This window comes from Alnus glutinosa, chromosome 7 (genome assembly GCF_958979055.1).
Source record: "Alnus glutinosa chromosome 7, dhAlnGlut1.1, whole genome shotgun sequence".
In the NCBI taxonomy this organism is placed as follows: domain Eukaryota; kingdom Viridiplantae; phylum Streptophyta; class Magnoliopsida; order Fagales; family Betulaceae; genus Alnus; species Alnus glutinosa.
The window spans coordinates 27,942,619-27,961,717 of record NC_084892.1 but is presented as its reverse complement, the minus strand read 5'-3'; the positions used below and the strand labels follow the sequence as shown (position 1 = coordinate 27,961,717).

The window sequence follows — 19,099 nt, the reverse complement described above, 5'->3', positions numbered from 1 at the left end:
CAAATCGAATTGAGTCGTTTGATCAACTAAGGGTGTGTTTGGTAAGTAGTTGTGTTGTGGAATATTTGTTTTGAATAGCAATAAGAAATGATTGATGTGATATAAAATTTGATAATGTTTTATAAAAAAATGAAAAAAAAAAATTATTTTGTAGTGGGTTTTTTTAATTTGAATAATAATAAAAAAATTATTGATATGATATAAAAAGTATTAAAAAATTAGAATATTTTTTATTTGATTTTTTTAAGAGAAGTGAAAAGAAATAGAAGGGGAATTAAAAAAGTTTGCCAAACAACCTTTAAATCTCTTGTTGGATGTGAGCCAGAGCGCATTTGAATCATTGGGAGGGAAACACCTACTTTTCTAAAATGAAGTAAATACATTTGTGAGATTTTGAGATTTGAGAGTTCGTCAGAATTTTTTATTTGTTTGAATACATTAAATGTGTATTTAATCTTCATATGAATTCTTATGATTTTAATTCCAAAATACACTTATGTTTATATTTTTTTCCTTTCCAAGTGATGTAATTGGTTGGAGTATGAGAGTTCGTCAGAATTTTTTTTCCTTTCTAATATGTTACTAGTATAATTATGGGCAAATTTTTTTTTTTTTTTTTTCATAATTATGAACATAATTATTGGCAAATTTTAGTTGTTTTGATTATTAGTAATGTATACATAACATATTATTGACATATACACATATATGCATGAGACATGTTACATGTACATATTTCATATATTACTTTTTTAAATCAACTATTTGATCTGTAGGTGTGGGTCTTACAGATTTAATGATGGATTTAAAAAAGAGATGTACAAATATCATTTCTCTAAATGCATATGATTATATAATATCCATATATATAAATTGTCTAACACACACACGGCATGGTAATTGGTAATTAAGAAAAATTTGTTATAAAGCTTTTAATTAAAAAATTTAAATTTAGTTTGAAAGAAAGAAATCTTAGTTTAGGGATAATTACACTTAACCCCCCTTATTTATCCACGGTGTGGCGATTTACCCCCCAATGTACCAAAATTGGTACATGAACCCCCCGAACTTGCCAACGTGTGGCAAAATCAACCTTCCGTCCAATCGACCGTTCGTTTGGACGGAAAATCGGTCACGTGCAAGTCACGTGACCGTTTAAGACAGAGACCTTCCCCAAGTCACGTGACTTGCACGTGACCAACTTTCCGTCCAAACGAACGGTCGATTGGACGGAAGTTGATTTTGCAACACGTTGACAAGTTCGGGGGGGTCATGTACCAATTTTGGTACATTAGGGGGTAAATCACCACACCGTGGATAAATCAGTGGGGTTAAATGTAATTATCCCCTTAGTTTATTATGAGGATTTGATCAATTTCATTCCCATATCTATATTTTGCCAATATCCTTTTGATCTAATTATAAGATTCTAAATTAAGATTAAAATAATATTTGAAATTAACGTGGAATGTAAAGCTACATTTTGGTATTTTTGATGTGTGCATGATATCTGTATTTTGCCTAAATCCTTTCCAATTATAATATTCCAAATTAAGATCAAAGTAATATTTGAAATAAATAATACATTAAATTTGTATTTGATCTTCTTAAGACTTTTAATTTCAAATACTCTTATGTTTATATTTTTTTTTTCTTTCCAACTGATCAAATTGGTTATTTAGGAAAAAAAAAAAAAGTCATCTAATTGGTTGGACTATAATAGTAGTTAATACCACTTTTTGTTAATAGTATTTATTTCATGTGGACAGTTAATAAATTATGAACGGTTACTGTTGGTACAGTTTTCGGTATGGTGACGTGTCGCATAGTGATTCGCTGTTGGGTTCTGATCTACAACCTCAATCCTGCAAAAGAACAAACAACTCGTCGGGGGTGCCGACTACGCCCACTCCGATGCCTAAGTCAGTTCAAATCAATTTTCTGAAGAATGTTTTTTAATCTCAAGAGCTCAAAGAATTCGTGTTTTCATACCTGGTATGACGGTCTTATTTATAGGCCGAACTTGCGGTCTTACCAGAATTCTTGACGCCTAGTTGGATTAGGAGTTTGAGTCCTAGCTTGGTTGAACTTTAACCTTATCTTCAGGGAATTCGAATGAAATTGCAGAGTCCGAAGTTGATTGCGTTCGTACCTCTTTAATCTTAATTCCGTGTCAATAACTACCTTATCTCATTAATTATGGAATTGGGACTTATCCCTGATCTTCTGGGATACTATCCTTATCGCATTCTAAGACAACTGCGGCATATTTCAACCAACCTCCAAGGTGATAATATCCGAGATGTATTCGCTCCGACTTGGAGATCTCGGAATATTGCCGCACCATAACAGGGTTGTGGAAGGTCCGAGATGTTGTTACATCGAGACGTTTATTACTCCGAGGTGTTGTCACACCGGCTTGATATCACCCCGAGGCGCCATTATACCGGCTTGATATTACCCCGAGGCATTATCACTCCAAGGCACAAATATCCGAGATATGTTCGCTCCGATCAGACTAGGAGATCTCAGTATATTTCATACCGTCATTAGGTTTGATAAGACCGAGACGTAACTCCGAGATGTTTCAGAATCCACGTATCTTTGAGGTTAATTTTATCCCCAACAGTTACTAATCCTTCACCGTGAATCTCTCTCTCTAATCTTCACTCAAAATCAATTTATTTTTTGTTGTTTTATTTTCATTTTTATGCTAAAATAAAGAGAATAACAATTTAAATAATTTGATTGAGGCGAGCCCGACTACTCACTCGAGCTCGAGATTGGCCAAAATGCAAGATTTGCTCAATCACATCTCTTAAATTACATATTATTTATTAGGAGTGTGCAGAACATTCCCAGAACCGCATCTACAACCCAACCCAACCCGCAATAACACCAAAACCGCGCAATAATATGCGTATCCCTTTTTTTTCAGGCAACCCACAATGTGCGGTGCGGGTCGGGATTTGGAAAAAAACCTAAAAGCCCTGAGTTTTACTAATTTCTATTCTCCTTTCTTCAGTTTCTTGATTCTTCCAGAGATTCAGATTTTGGTGCTTTCAAAGGATGAATTCTCCTCATCCTCCTGGTTTTGTTTTTAGTCCATCTTATGAAATTCTTTTTCGATCTTATCTTTTTCCGAAGATTGGTGGGGAAAGATGTCCGCATTCCAGTCGACTTTTTTTTCGAGATCTAAGCACTGTAGAAGTGCTAGATTCTGATATAAACCGTATTTTAAGTGTTTATCGCGTTCCTGATTGTTGTGATCGACTATGTTGGGGATAAAATTAACCTCAAAGACACGTGGATTCTGAAACATTTCGGAGTTATGTCTCGGACATTCGTTACGACCCAACAAAGGAAGATCGTCTAGGTATAATGACATCTCGGTCTTATCAAACCTGATGACGGTATGAAATATCCCGAGATCTCCTAGTTTGATCGGAGCGAACATATCTCGGATATTTGTGCCTCGGAGTGACAATGCCTCGGGGTAATATCAAGCCGGTATAATGGCGCCTCGGGGTGATATCAAGCCGGTGTGACAACACCTCGGAGTAATAAACGTCTCGGTGTAACAACATCTCGGACCTTCCACAACCCTGTTATGGTGCGGCAATATTCCGAGATCTCCAAGTCGGAGCGAATACATCTCGGATATTATCACCTCGGAGGTTGGCTGAAGTATGCCGCAGTTGTCTTAGAATGCGTAAGGATAGTATCCCAGAAGATCAGGGATAAGTCTCAATTCCATAATTAATGAGATAAGGTAGTTATTGACACAGAATTAAGATTAAAGAGGTACGAACGCAATCAACTTTGGACTCTGCAATTTCATTCGAATTCCCTGAAGATAAGGTTAAAGTTCAACCAAGCTAGGACTCAAACTCCTAATCCAACTAGGCGTCAAGAATTCTGGTAAGACCGCAAGTTCGGCCTATAAATAAGACCGTCGTACCAGGTATGAAAACACGAATTCTCTGAGCTCTTGAGATTAAAAAACATTCTTCAAAAAATTGATTTGAACTGACTTAGGCATTGGAGTGGGCGTAGTCGGCACCCCTGACGAGTTGTTTGTTCTTTTGCAGGATTAAGGTTGTAGATCAGAACCCAGCAGCGAATCACTAGGCAACACGTCACCATACCGGAAACTGTACCAACAGTTTGGCGCCGTCTGTGGGAATGATAAGTTGTTCTTACGAAAAACAAATCCGTGATGGTGACTACGAGACGTTCCAACCCGGTTCAAAACGAAAACCAAGAATAGGTACGACCTACCAATCGAGATGATGTTCGTGGAGAAGCAGAATCTGCTGAACTAAAGGCCAGAAAAACCCAACTAAGTCAACAGTTGGCACAAGCACAGAAGAATGTGGAGGATTTGCTGGCTCAGAATGCTTTGCTCCTAGCTGCTTAGACTCCGCTGCCATTCAATCACGATGCAGTTGAAGGGACAAATCCTGATGGAAACCCCGAAGGGTCAGGAGAGAGAGCCGGGCCGCGGAACGAGGACCATGGAGAGCCCATTAATCCGGTTCCACCAACAGAATCCAAAAGGAGGCTGCAGAAGATGGTCCAGGACCTGGGCGCAAAATATGACGCACTGTCGAAAACTATTGATCAGAAACATGACGGGAAGGAGTCTCTCGTTGACAACCTCTTTCAGCACAAGGAGTCAATATTCACCGAAGAAGTATCCAACTTCGATTTACCCAGAAGGTTCAAGGTACCTGACATCCCTGTTTTTTCAAGCAGTGAAGATCCGGTGGAGCATTTGGACAATTTCCGATCTCATGTATCCCTGCACAAGACACCAGATGCTGTGGCATGCCGAGCTTTTCATCTCACCTTGTCAGGAAAGGCCCGAGACTGGCTCAAGAATCTTCCCCCGAGGTCGATTGATTGTTTCGATGCCCTTAGAAGGAAATTCCTGGCCCAGTTCGTGTCCGGAAGAGCCAGAAGAAAACCCCGAGGGTACCTACTCTCTGTACGGCATGGGCCAAACAAGTCTTTAAAAGACTATCTATGGAGATTCAACTAGGAAAAGCTAGAGACAGAAAGTGCACCAGATGATTTCATTTATGGTGCAATTTTCCAAGGGTTGAAGAAAGACAAACCTCTGATGGCGGACTTAGCGTTGAAACCACCAAAAGATCTTCATACCTTTATGGTAAAGATGGACAGGTACATTAATCAGGAAGAAACGCTCCGAGCCCTTCTCGATAATTCCCAGTAGCAACAACAGCCTTCCACCGAGAAGCCTAAGAAAAAGAAGAATCTTGAGCCCATACAGGACGCCGGTCCCGGAGAATACAAGAAGGCGAGGAAGAATTTTGGAGATTACAAGTGGACACCATTAAATGCCTCTTTCACCGAGGTGCTTATGGAGCTCAAAAAAGATCCGAATTACCAGAGACCTAGACCCATTCTAGGAGATCCACCCCCGCGCTTGGCTCACAAATACTGTGCCTTCCACGATTCATATGGTCACCTGACCGAGCAGTGTGTATCATTGAGGCAATTGATCGAGAAATTCATCGAGAATGGGAAACTAGTTCGATTTCTCGTCAATGAGAGGAATCATCAAGAGCGAGACCAATATCCGCGGCCAAGGAGGGAGGAAGATCGGAATGAAAGGAGAAATTATCAACCGAGACAAGAAGAAAGAAGAGGAAGAAGCCAAGAGCCAGCACCTCAACCTCGGAGGGACGAAAGAAGGGAGAGAAGTAGGAGCAGAGCTCGAGTGGCGCAGCTAGGCAATCTCCCTATCATCCACACTATCTCGGGAGGATTTGGAGGAGGAGGTGAGTCCAACTCGGCTCGGAAGGCGTATGCCAGGCAGCTGGATGATTTCGAAGTATATTCGGTCCAGAAGCCCCCAAAGTCTCGGAAATATAACCCTCTGGTTATAGGGATCTCGGATGATGATTATGCTGGGGTTTCGCTTCCGCACACAGACGCCCTTGTGGTTACCTTAACAATAGCAAATTATCAGACTTGGCGGATCCTCGTTGACACAGGGAGCTCGGCTGATATTCTGTTTAAATCAGCTTTTGATTACATGGGAGTTCCACGAGAAAAGGTGGTCCCGGTCTCATGCCAGTTACAGGGTTTCGCTGGAGAAAAGGTGCTGCCTCTCGGTTCTATTGATCTACCTGTAACGGCAGGGACTTATCCGAGGCAAAAGGTCATTATGGTAAAGTTCCTGATAGTTGACAGAGTCTCGGCCTATAATGCCATCATAGGGCGGACAGCTCTCAACGACTTCAAAGCTGTGACTTCAACACCGCATCTCAGCATGAAGTTTCCAACAGAAGAAGGAGTTGGAGTGGTTAAAGGAGACTAGAAGGAGGCTAGGCGTTGCTACAATCTATCCTTAAAAGACACTCCGAGGCAGCACAATCTGGGTGAGAAAACTAAGGAGGATGGAAAATAGCAGTCACTGTTGGGGGAGCCTTGGAGGAGTTCGAAATAGGTGACTCAGGAAAAAAATTTCATATAGGTTCACAACTCCCTCAACCCATGAAGGAAGATCTGGTGGCGTTCTTGAAGCGCAACAATGATGTATTTGCCTGGAGCCATGAAGATATGCCGGGGATTGATCCTTCGGTCATTGTCCATAAGCTAAATGTGGACCCAAATCATCGCCCTGTGAAACAGAGAAGAAGGGCTTTTGCTGCCGAACGAAACATAGCTGTTGCGGAAGAGGTAGAGAAGTTGCTGAAAGCTGGATTTATCCGAGAGGTAGATTATCCCGAGTGGCTGGCCAATGTGGTGCTGGTAAAGAAGTCTAATGGCAAGTGGAGGATGTGCGTAGATTTCACTGACTTGAATAAGGCATGTCCGAATGATAGCTTTCCTCTGCCTCGGATAGATTTATTGGTCGATTCAACGGCCGGACACGAGCTCTTAAGCTTTATGGATGCCTTCTCGGGATACAATCAAATCTACATGGAAGAAGCAGACCAAGAAAAAACTGCTTTCATTACAGACCGAGGACTTTACTGCTATAAGATGATGCCCTTCGGTTTGAAGAATGCGGGAGCCACTTATCAGCGACTTGTGAACCGAATGTTTCAAAATCAAACTGGCCGAAACGTTGAAGTATACGTAGATGACCTGCTGGTTAAAAGTATTCGGGCAACCAGACACATAGAAGACCTCCGAGAGACTTTTCGGACTCTAAGAGAATACAACATGAAGCTCAACCCCACGAAGTGTGCCTTCGGAGTCTCTTCAGGCAAGTTTCTGGGGTTCATGGTGTCACAAAGGGGCATTGAAGCAAATCCAGAGAAGGTCAGGGCTGTCCTTGAAATGGAAGCCCCAAAAACAACAAAGCAACTCCAACGGCTGGCAGGAAGGATTGCGGCCCTGAATCGGTTCATATCAAGGTCAACAGATAAGTGCCTTCCTTTCTTTAAGATTTTAAGGAAAGCATTTATGTGGAGTGAGGAGTGTGAGGAAGCTTTCGGGAAGTTGAAGGAATACTTAGCCAACCCACCATTGTTGAGCCGCCCAACCGAAGGGGAGATACTTTATCTCTATTTGGCAGTATCCCCCTCAGCGGTAAGCTCGGTGCTAGTACGAGAAGATTCAGGAGTTCAGAAACCTGTTTACTTTACAAGTAAAGCATTACATGGCGCGGAAGAAAGGTACCCTCGGATCGAGAAATTGGTATTTGCTTTGATTATCTCAGCCAGAAGATTGAGGCCATACTTTCAGGCTCATGCTATCAGAGTCTTAACTGAGTATCCGATGAAGAAGGTTTTGTAAAAACCTGACCTCTCGAGAAGATTAGTCAACTGAGCGATGGAACTCGGACAATTTGATATTGAGTTTCATCCTCGAACGGCTATCAAAGGACAGGTTCTGGCAGATTTCCTGGTAGAATTCTGCAACATTCCTGAAGCAGAAGAACTTCCTAAGGAGTCAACCTGGGTTCAACACAGGGCAGAAACGGAGTAGGTGTCCTCCTCAGGAATCCTGAAGGTCAAGAGTTCAGTTTTGCTGTAAAACTGGACTTCGTCACAACGAACAATGAAGCTGAATACGAAGCGGTGATAGCGGGTTTGGCATTATCCCAAGAGATGGGAGCAACTAATGTCGAAATCCGGAGTGATTCTCAAGTGGTCGTAGGCCAAGTCCAAGGACAATTCAAAGCACAAGAAGACCAAATGACCAGGTATTTGGAAGAGGTGCGCCGATTCCAATATTATTTCGAAAGGTTCGTCATCACAAAGATACCTCGGGAGGAAAACATCCGAGCCGATGAGTTCTCGAAGATTGCATCGGGAACAGATGAGGAGATTGAAGCATCCAGAAGGCAAATTATTGTTCTGACCGAGCCGTCAATAGCCCCGAGGGCCAATGTTATGGAAGCAGATTCAACGCCGGATGAACCAGAGTGAGCAAGGGAGATTATTCAGTTCCTCAGACATGGGTTGCTGCCCGAAGACAAGGTCGCAGCTCGGAGGGTGAAGATACAAGCGGCACGGTTTTGCCTTCTCGGAGAAATACTGTACAAAAGAGGATATTCCGAACCCCTGCTCAAATGCCTCTCCAAGGCCGAGTCGAATTATGTTCTTAGGGAAATCCATGAAGGTGTGTACGGAGACCACTCAGGAGGAAGGATGCTGGCGCAAAAAACCATCCGAGCAGGCTACTATTGGCCTACAATCAAAAAAGATTCGGCTCTTCTCGTCAAAACCTGTGACAAATGCCAGAGGTTCTCAAGAATTATGAAAGCAAGTCCCAAGAAGCTTACCCCCCTCACTTCTCCATGGCCATTTGTGAAATGGGGGGTGGATATAGTTGGCCCAATGCCGGTAGGGAAAGGTGGACCGAAGTTCTTGGTTGTAGCTGTAGACTATTTTACTAAATGGGCGGAAGCAGAAGCATTAGCAGCTATAACCACAGCAAATATTATAACTTTCCTCTGGAAGTCGGTGGTGTGCCGGTTCGGGATTCCTCATGCTTTCGTCACGGATAATGGGAAGCAGTTTGACTGTGAACCATTTCGGAAGTGGTGTTCGGAACTCCGTATTCGAAACCATTATGCTTCGGTACTTTAGCCAAAGGCAAATGGTCAGGTAGAGTCGACGAATAAGACCCTGGTAAAGACTCTGAAGAAAAAGCTTGATAAGAAGAAAGGAGCATGGGTTGAATATGTTCCAGAGGTGCTGTGGTCGTACCGAACCACAAGAAGAACTCCAACAGGCGAGACACCATTCTCACTTATGTATGGAACCGAGGCGGTGATACCAGTCGAAGTAAGATCTCCAAGCTTTCGTGTAGCTCACTACAATCCAGGACTCAACGATGAAAAAGCTAAGGTACATCTGGATCTTTTGCAGGAGAAAAGAGACGACGCTCAAGTCATATGGGCAGCATATCAGAATCGAATGGCTCGGTACTTTAACAGACAGGTGGTACCCAGAAAGTTCCAGCTCGGAGATTGGGTACTCAGGAAGGTGAGCTTAATGACGAAAGATTCAACAGAAGGCAAAATGGGACCCGAATGGGAAGGCTCCTATAAGGTAGTAGGATGCCATCAGAAAGGGGCTTACCGCTTAATGACCGAGACAGGGAAGATACTCCCGAGATTATGGAATGCCGAGCACCTGAAGAAATATTTCATGTAATTTTTTGTTTTTTTTCCAAACAATTTTATATTCAATAAAGAATGTTTCTTTCCAGTACATGTCAACAATTGTAGAAATCCAAGAATCAATCTGAGCTCCCCCCTCGAACGACTCAAAAGAGTTATGGGTGACACTTAGAAAAGAATCCACTTGCATCCTTTCCTCGGACAACTCGAGAGGGTTATGGAAAGGATGCAGTACAAAGAAACCCCTCGATTAGGGGTTATGGGAAGGCTGAGAATGTCCGAAGCTTCTCAGCTAGTCCAACACTGAGAACAAGAAAGAATAGATAGTCTCCTAGATTTGATCGATCTATGAGCAGCAGTCTGAGATAGCATGGAAACACTTCTTCATCAAACCTCCCCAAAGATGATCAAGCTACATCAGCGTCCATCTGACTCTTCACCTCGAACGACTCGAAAGAGTTATGGTGAATTTTTCAGGAAAGAAATCCGCCCGAATCCTTTCCTCGAACAACCCGAAAGGGTCATGGAAAGGATACAAATGGTTGAAACCCCTCGGCTGGGGGTTTCCGAAGGATGAGGACTAGAATCCGCCCGATTCCTTTCCTCGAACAACCCGCAAGGGTCATGGAAAGGATACAAAGGGTTAAAACCCCTCGGTTGGGGGTTTCCGAAGGATAAGGCTAAAGATATCCAAAAAAGAATCCATCCGGATCCTTTCCTCGAACAGCCCGAAAGGGTCATGGAAAGAACACAGAGGGTTGAAACCTCCCAGTTGGAGGTTCCCGAAGGATAAGATAATGGATATCCCGATTAGAATCCGCTCGAATCCTTTCCTCGAACAACCCGAAAGGGTCATGGAAAGGATTCAATGGGAAGAAATCCCTCGGTTGGGGGTTTCTGAAGGGATGAGATTAAGAATTGGTTCAAATCCTTTCCTCAGACGACCCGAAAGGTTTATGGAAAGGATAGCACGACAAGATTGAAAGATCTGAAGGACAAGAGCATTCAAGATAGTCCATTCCTCAGATGACTTGAAGAGATTATAGAAAGAATACCAAAGCAAAAGACCCCTCCAAATGCTATAATTGTGAATTATTCAATCTCAAAGAGGAGAAAATTAAAAGGTAAGAATTTCATTCTAAAGATTTCATTCCATTAGTATATTTGAAGTCCTTTACAGGTTGTGATGATTCAAAAAAAAAAGAGAAAAAAGAAAAATTCAGGCCCGAGAACAGCTCTTAGCTTGCGGGATCGTCAAGGGGATCCTCTCGGGGATCCGGTGCGTCATCGCCCCAACTCGGAACGTCTGGCATGAATTCTTTACCGAATTCTTCCATCTCTAAGATCGCTTCCTCAGGAAACCCAACAAGTTGTGGCCCAACTGTTTCGGGATCGAACTTATAATTGGGGTTCGTTACCAAAGTTCGAAAATTTTCGAAACCCCAATTACATCCCCGAGCCCAGCTCTGGTCCCGAAGGAACGGCACATAGCTCAGTTGCTTCAGATAACGCTTCAGCTTAGCCTGGCCTGCGTCATATCTAGCCCTGAGCCTAATTAAGAGACTCTCTGAATGATCCCGCGCCTTAACAGCTTTAGCCCTTTCAGCCTCAAGTCTTTCAACTTCGGCCTTCAGCTTGTCCTTCTCGGCTTCGGCATTTAAGGCATTTTTGCAGGCTTCGGAGCATTCGTTTTGCACGGCCGATAAGCGAGAGGATAACTGATCTGCACGATCAAGCTCGGTAGAAAGACTTGCAACAGAGCGAGTATACCGCTCATTCGCCTCCAATACTTCCTTCTTCAAACGAGCATTGGCAGAACGCTTTACGGATATAGCCAAGTCCCGGGCAGCAAGCTCTTCATCTCTAGATTGAAGGAGGGCCTTCAAAGTTGCCACTTCCTTCTCCAGACTCGAGATCCGAGCTTGCACTTCGGGGGCCGGAGCAGCAGGTTGTACCTGACGGTTTTCATACTTCTGCCAGAGGGCTGTCATCTTCACCAGGAGCTATAAAGAGAAAAGTAGGCAAATTTATAATCGAGAACCGAAAATTGGTTAAGATGAAGGCCTGGTTTCAGAAACTTACCTAATAATGAGAGATAAGAATGCCTTGAGCAATCTTCTCGGGGGAAGAAACCCCTGCATTTCCCAGAAACCCTTTAGGGATTAAATTCTTTATGGCCTTTATTGGATGACCCAGAAGGCCTCTGCCCAAAATTTCAAAGCCGGCTGAGACCCTAGAGGAAGAGCTGGGACCCACAGGAGGAACAACCCCCTTATTTGGGGCCGCCTCGGACTCATCAGGTCTTAACCTGGAAGTGCTGGCCTCAACGCGAGATCCGCTCCTAATAGAAGACTCGGGAAGCATATCTGCCTCAGGAATGGTGTTCTCGGAGTCGACCAAAGACCCTTCAGGCACTCCAAGATGAGGAGTCGTTTCGGGTTGATTTGCACCATGTACGACAAGAACGGCGCCTAGTATATCCCGAACAACCGCATCCCGAGAAGTTCTTGGCTCTTCGATATTTTCCATTTCAGGTGTTCCAGTATGAGTTTCAGTTTGTTCAGGTGCAGTACATGGTGCTTGGGGGGTGGCACGCCCCATTTCACAGTCGCCTTCGGGAAGTGGTGGAGATTCTAGACGCTCTGAGGAAGGAGTCCGAGGAGTGCCTTCGGCCGCAAAATCTCCAATGGAAGGCTCATCTCGGAGGGTGCCAGCATCTTCATCCCTCTCTTCAAGGGATTCATCACCCGAAGGAGCAGACTCTTGACGTACCTCCTCGGCATCAGAAGGTCTTATGACCGCCTTGCCCCACATCCGCTCAGCCTTCGAGATCATTTTGACAATACGGTCCTGAGCTGTGAACTTTCGTTTTCTTGCCGAATGTTTCACCCTGCGCGTGACTTGTATGTCTCGGGCCTCAGGAATCGTTTCATCCCCCTCTCTAGATCTCTCTGGTTCCGGAGTAGTCACTGTAGAAGCTCCGAGAGGAGGTTCCTCAAAAGAAGTTTCTGCACCCTGGTCACCCTGTACGATGCCTCAGAGCCGGACTCATCCCTTAAGACAAAGGAAGGAGCAGTACCAGCTTCTGGTGTAGGGGAAACTTCTGGAACAAAACCTCGAAAGCTCGCGGATCCCTCTTCAACGTTTACTCCAGCTGACGGTACCGAAGGGGGAGTTCTCCTTGCCCCCGAGGCGGCTAGAGGAATGTTCTGTTTCTTCCGCAAAGGCACATCCTCAGGAACTTCTTCGGCTCTTCTAAAAGGCCTCTTCTTGGTAACAGGCCTCGAAGATGGAGGTGCATCGTTCCTCTTCTTAACAGCCCCTCTCTTGGTAATAAGTTGTTTGTCTCTCAAGATATCGTATCCAAGGAATTGCATAAAATTCTCCTCGGTGACAAGATTGTCAAAATTGACTTCCTCAAATTTGTCAGCCTTGACCCTAACTGCGGACCACTCACTTATCTTCTTGACATCCTCCTGGTCGGATACGCTAAGTGAAGGGGGGTCGCTTCGGTCAGGCCGTAACAATTGCCAGGTCCGAGGCATCCTACGGTTCTCGGGCAAAAGAGTACCCTTAGGGCATTCCCACTCCCCAGAGACTCGAAAAAATTGCATTTCCCAGAACTTGTTGTTTGTTAGCCCACTCTTGAGCTTGATGAATATAGGCGGGTGACGAACACATAGTTCAATCATTCCCTCTGCAGTCTACCTCGGTCTGTAGATGCTGAAAAATTGAAGGATCTTCATCTCCTTCTTCAGTACGAGCCTCCAAAGGATGTATGAAGCGAATAAATACCTCCAGGCGTTAGGCATGATCTGACTGGGCGCAACCATCAGAAAAGGACAAAATCCCAAGCAATCTCCGAAAATGGTAACCGAAGTCCAGCAAGAAACATCCTTTCGAACAAGGTGATGTCGCCGCCATCAATAAGCCGAGCTTCAGGTGCTTGATAAAACATCCTCACTGTTGGAGGAATGTCGTAGTTCAGACGCAGAACACCCTCATGCTTCGCAAATAGGGCGGTTTCCACCCTACTCTCTAGGGGAGAGAGATCCACGAAGCCATCGAACCTTTTGGTCTGAGCCCGAGACGTAGCAGGAACGTTTAAAGCAGCCTTCTTAGGAGCCATTTAAAAAGAAGAAGAGGAGGAACAAAGGGTTCAGAGAAATAAAATAGCTTAGGAAGAAGGCGACAATGGAGGATAAAGAGAGAGAACGAGAAAATGTCAAGGAATGAACAATGAAAGTATTCCAAAACTTTAATACCCCCTCCCCTACGTGTCCAAAATATCAAAGGGCGTCATCATTTCAATATCTCCGAAAACTGAAAAGGTGCACATTCCGTATTCAAAGCGTTACCTCGATAATATCGTGTCATGATGATAAAGGACGACAGTTCAGAGCTGACGTCATCATTGGAAAAAGAAGCGGCAAGGTTTAAATGTTTGAACTTTTGAAAAGACGCGCACTTCACAGTAGCAGGTACAGGTTGGCAGGCAATAAATAATTCTCTTATTTCTATTTTTTCCGAAATTAGAGAATTAGGGGGGTAACTGTTGGGGATAAAATTAACCTCAAAGACACGTGGATTCTAAAACATCTCGGAGTTACGTCTCGGACATTCGTTACGACCCAGCAAAGGAAGATTGTCTAGGTATAATGACGTCTCGGTCTTATCAAACCTGATGACGGTATGAAATATCCCGAGATCTCCTAGTTTGATCGGAGCGAACATATCTCGGATATTTGTGCCTCGGAGTGATAACGCCTCAGGGTAATATCAAGCCGGTATAATGGCGCCTCGGGGTGATATCAAGCCGGTGTGACAACACCTCGGAGTAATAAACGTCTCGGTGTAACAACATCTCGAACCTTCCACAACCCTGTTATGGTGCGGCAATATTCCGAGATCTCCAAGTCGGAGCGAATACATCTCGGATATTATCACCTCGGAGGTTGGCTGAAGTATGCCGCAGTTGTCTTAGAATGCGATAAGGATAGTATCCCAGAAGATCAGGGATAAGTCCCAATTCCATAATTAATGAGATAAGGTAGTTATTGACACGGAATTAAGATTAAAGAGGTACGAACGCAATCAACTTCGGACTCTGCAATTTCATTCGAATTCCCTGAAGATAAGGTTAAAGTTCAACCAAGCTAGGACTCAAACTCCTAATCCAACTAGGCGTCAAGAATTTTGGTAAGACCGCAAGTTCGGCCTATAAATAAGACCGTCGTACCAGGTATGAAAACACGAATTCTCTGAGCTCTTGAGATTAAAAAACATTCTTTAGAAAATTGATTTGAACTGACTTAGGCATCGGAGTGGGCGTAGTCGGCACCACCGACGAGTTGTTTGTTCTTTTGCAGGATTGAGGTTGTAGATCAGAACCCAGCAGCGAATCACTAGGCGACACGTCACCATACCGAAAACTGTACCAACAGATTATATTTTTTTTTCCCAAGAAAGACCTATTTCGAGTTATTGGGTACAAAGAAAACAACAATTACATTTTAAGGATACTCAGGGAAAAAAGTTCGGTTCAGTTACAGTGTATAACTACCTATATGGTCAATGGAGGCTGAATGTATTAGAAGCAAACATGAAGGCTTATCTTGAAGATACATCAATGAAAAATCCAAGGAGAAATCCAGATGTATGTTAATATTTACATTTATAGTTTATTTTTATAATTTAGTATTAATATTAATTTTTCTTTTTTTTTCTTTTTTTTTATTATTATTATTTCATAGTTTAGCTCGCTATTGATTGTTACTAGTAAAGTGTAGTGACATTTAATCTATTGTTTATTTTTATAATTTAATATTAATTTTGGTTGTCTTTTTTTTTTTTTTTAATTTCATAGTTCAACTGGCTGATGATCGTAATTAATGAATTAAGATCCCCTCAAATTTTTTGCCCGAATTTGATAGAATTCGGGCAGATAGTTGTGAGTGAGCATTTATGAGACCCACCTGACCAAATAAAAGTTGGGCTGCCCAACTGCTTATCCGGTCAGGTGAATCTCATAAATGTTTACTCACAACAACCTGCCCGAGAATTTGAAGGGATCCTGATCCGTTATTAATAATACTTCAACGAGAAATGTTCTGACATTTAATCTCGCCCATGCACTCTTTTATAACAAACCTTTAGATCGAAAAGCTCCTTTCGAAAATTAAGTCTATACTCAATTGTGAACGTTGGTAGTCCCATTGATCCACCACTCCACACACCCGCACTATGGTCGGAGACAAAAATAACTATTACTAATACAAAACCGAAATTTATTTTAGCAGTAGGCTTAGAGGTACAAGATCTTTCCTTGGGCCAATATCTAATGTCCACATCCTAAAATTACAAAACTCATTTTCGTCACTCTCACAGAAGGAAGAAGAGAGTCTAGAACAATCATATACATAGGGGCGCAATACCAGGTCCATCACAGTGCCTCACTGATTTTTGAAAGACTGCAACAAATACAACATATATTGTTATAATCTACACAATCTTTAAGCAAATGAATAATATGAAAACATGAGATTACATAGAATCCAACCTCGAAGTTTTTAGAGAGATCCTTCACCTGCTCAGCAAGTTCTTCCTTCTTCTTTGCAGCTGCATGAACAAACCATCACCAAATAACTATTAAATGCCCAGAAGATTATGCTAATGGAAACTACAATGATTGGAAAAACAGAAACATACCCTTAACCGAAATGTCCTCGATCCTCCTTGATGTTCTCACAGCAAACCTCTGGAATGTGGGGCTGAGAAACAAGTTAAACAACAACAAAACATTATAACAAAAATAATGGATCGCCAGTTCATCTAATGCGCAAATACCATGTTAAACAATCATTAAAAGGATTAAATATGAAAAATAAAAACAAATAGCATAAGCCCTTAGTTTTAAATTGTTGCAGTCATCTTATCAATCAGTACAAGCCTATGCTTATACCTTGTTTAGCAGATTCAGAGGGAAGAACAAGAAGGGACGACCATATACCATAGATTATGCAACATGTATATCATTGACACCCTACCTATGTCATTTGTGTGATAGTAAAACTGCCATTTATTTAGCTGTCATTTTCCAATGTCACGAAATCAGAATCTACTTGGATTCATACAATTCATCCGTTCATTAAACCATTTAGAGTGCATTTGGAATTGCAATTTTATAGAAAGAAAAAAAAAAGTGTGATTTTAAACCAAATTGCAGAAAAAACGAATCGTTTGAGAATTGAGATTTGAAAATGCATAAAACTGTCTCTTCAAATCGTAAGCAAGATGATGATTTTTTAAAAACGCAAAATTTTATAAGCTAACCTACGATTTTAAAAGGTTAAACTGCAATTTTGCCAGATGCTTAAATGCGTTTTAAAAAATCACTTTATGAAATTGCACATTTTTAAATTGCTATTTTCAAATCGCACTTTTTAAAATCACAAACCCAAACGGACCCTTAATATTAATCTCAATATTCAATCTCCCACTAATATTATGAGAATTAGCGGAAATAAAGAATCAAAGAATAAAAAAAGAAGCCAAAAAAACATAACATGAGAAATATTCTCATGGTGAAATATTCTTAAACTTCCTAGTCTGCAGTACTTCACAGTCACACTGCAGATGAAAGTAATACAGGAAAATTTTCTGGATGCAAGCCAATCAGGAACTGATTAATCCCAAATGGCCTAATAGAGAAGCTTTAATGATAAAACTTCAAATACATCGCTTCCCATTCCATAAACCATGAATCTCAAGCTTTCTCTAAATGTTTTGACATTTGTCAGATATGCAATCTGATTGCTCAGGAATGCCCCATAGCCCCCATCGCAATAACAACCAGTGAAAACATATTTTAAAGGACACCTTAACCTATTGCCTTTGACACATGCTGAATTACAACCAATCTAACTGAATATAATATAACTGATCGGAGAAAAGTAAAATTTCCTCAAACTTCGTAAGCTGCGGCGCGCAAATATTATACACGGCAGACGAGATCAAACCAAATCGGAAATTTGAGGTTCTTTCGCTTCAAGAGAACGAACCAATCAGGAATAGTATAGTCCCGCTGGCCAGAGAATGAAGCTTATTTTATTTAACATAATCATCTTATAAATCAAACAAAACACCAAAATACGAGCAATTAAGGAAGAGTATAGGACCAGTAGGCAAGGTACCTGTTGGCAAGGCTATTAACGAGAAGCTCATTCACGAGGTACGACATAACTCTGTTCACGAAATTCCCACCCGCCATGATCGTATCTTCCAGTGCGCCACTGTCAAAAATAAATCACAAAAAAAAAAAATTGAAACCCAGTCAGCACCAACATGTACAAGATTTAACAAAACCTATCCCAAATTCATGAATTTGCAAATACCAAACCCTACAAATTACTACAGAAGAGCTAAAACAAATTGATAGGCTTCATAATACAAAATGAAACCCCTGAAATCTGAATAACCCTAAGAAACGTAGGGAAGGATCGATTTTCACCTGAGAAACGTCGGCGAATGGCGCAGCAACGAAGAGGCTTCAGCTTCTCGAACAGCACCAGGAACGGATTGGGGGCAGTTAGAAGCGTGAGCGTCATTATATAAGCGAGTCGTTGTCCGTTGAGGTTGGAGTGGGATTATGGACTTATGGGCCCAAAAGGCCTATTCTGGCCCATCTTCTTATAGAACTATCATTTGGCGTTCGTTCTGTTTGTCCTTTTTAATTAATTTTTTATTCAAATTATAAAATTACTTTAAATCCATAACAGTATAACACCTCCTACCCATGTTAAATAAAAATTTTCATAAAATAATAAGACTATTGTTCTGATTTTGTATTTGTTTGGTTAAACCAATTCTTTTTTTTTTATGTTGGTCGTATTTCGAATAAAAAAGTAACATTGGACTCTAACTCTTTAATATAAAAGTCAAATGGGTGAACATAACAAATTGACTAAAGCATGAGCAAAATGAGTGGAATAGACCGGAGCCACGTAAACTGTGTGTAATTTTTTTCTCAATTATTCTTTACTTTTCACTAAATCATATAGTCTCGACAATCCTAATAACATGCACCAAAGCAAAAATGATTGAAATATATACCCATTCTTCCAATTTTTGTTGCCCTGAAATATCTTCTCAAAATGGTGTATTGTAGGTGATAGAAAATTTATTACAAGTACCGACTAATGGCGCCACTGTGATTGTTTCAGAAAATAAAACAAAATTACAAAGAAAAAATCAAATTTTATTTTATAGAACAATATATTTTAATGTTGAAAGTTAATCTTTTTTTTTTTTCCCTTAAATCATACAAAATCTAAGATATGAAACATGCATTTTTAAGTGTGACCTCAGACCTCTTATTGTTTATTGATACTGTATGAGAGCTCGTATTGGTTTAGGGTGGAATTTAGAATATATGGTTTGTGTATTAATTGAGCCTCTAGCTTCTTTCAATAGATTAAGCTTTTGGATTAG

At 41.6% G+C, this 19,099-nt stretch overlaps 2 protein-coding genes across 2 annotated transcripts; one reads left to right on the top strand and one right to left on the bottom strand.

Annotated features, from left to right (window-relative positions):
• The first annotated feature begins 3,515 nt into the window (after window positions 1-3,515).
• On the top strand, window positions 3,516-6,349 carry LOC133873407 (uncharacterized). The gene is made up of 5 exons (XM_062311114.1): window positions 3,516-3,542; window positions 4,421-4,798; window positions 5,045-5,173; window positions 5,240-5,860; window positions 5,999-6,349. Exons 1-5 carry the CDS (start codon window positions 3,516-3,518, stop codon window positions 6,347-6,349), a joined length of 1,506 nt encoding a protein of 501 aa, XP_062167098.1.
• A 9,525-nt stretch (window positions 6,350-15,874) lies between these two features.
• On the bottom strand, window positions 15,875-18,198 carry LOC133873558 (uncharacterized). The gene is made up of 5 exons (XM_062311280.1): window positions 18,120-18,198; window positions 17,803-17,901; window positions 16,319-16,380; window positions 16,170-16,228; window positions 15,875-16,080 (listed from the first exon to the last, which is right to left on the bottom strand). Exons 2-5 carry the CDS (start codon window positions 17,877-17,879, stop codon window positions 16,063-16,065), a joined length of 216 nt encoding a protein of 71 aa, XP_062167264.1. The 5' UTR covers window positions 17,880-17,901; window positions 18,120-18,198; the 3' UTR covers window positions 15,875-16,062.
• Between the last annotated feature and the right edge of the window lie 901 nt (window positions 18,199-19,099).

What these genes read in the sequence shown, in the direction of transcription:
- LOC133873407 (XM_062311114.1), top strand. Translation starts at nt 3,516, where the DNA reads ATGGCGCCTCGGGGTGATATCAAGCCG. An exon ending in CTCGGGGTGATATCAAGCCG is followed by an intron (nt 3,543 to 4,420) that starts GTGTGACAACAC and finishes CTAGCTGCTTAG; the next exon opens with ACTCCGCTGCCATTCAATCA. An exon ending in GGCAGCTGGATGATTTCGAA is followed by an intron (nt 5,861 to 5,998) that starts GTATATTCGGTC and finishes GCAAATTATCAG; the next exon opens with ACTTGGCGGATCCTCGTTGA.
- LOC133873558 (XM_062311280.1), bottom strand. Translation starts at nt 17,879, where the DNA reads ATGGCGGGTGGGAATTTCGTGAACAGAGTTATGTCGTACCTCGTGAAT. An exon ending in GTTAATAGCCTTGCCAACAG is followed by an intron (nt 16,381 to 17,802) that starts GTACCTTGCCTA and finishes CTTGTTTCTCAG; the next exon opens with CCCCACATTCCAGAGGTTTG. An exon ending in CGAGGACATTTCGGTTAAGG is followed by an intron (nt 16,229 to 16,318) that starts GTATGTTTCTGT and finishes TTGTTCATGCAG; the next exon opens with CTGCAAAGAAGAAGGAAGAA.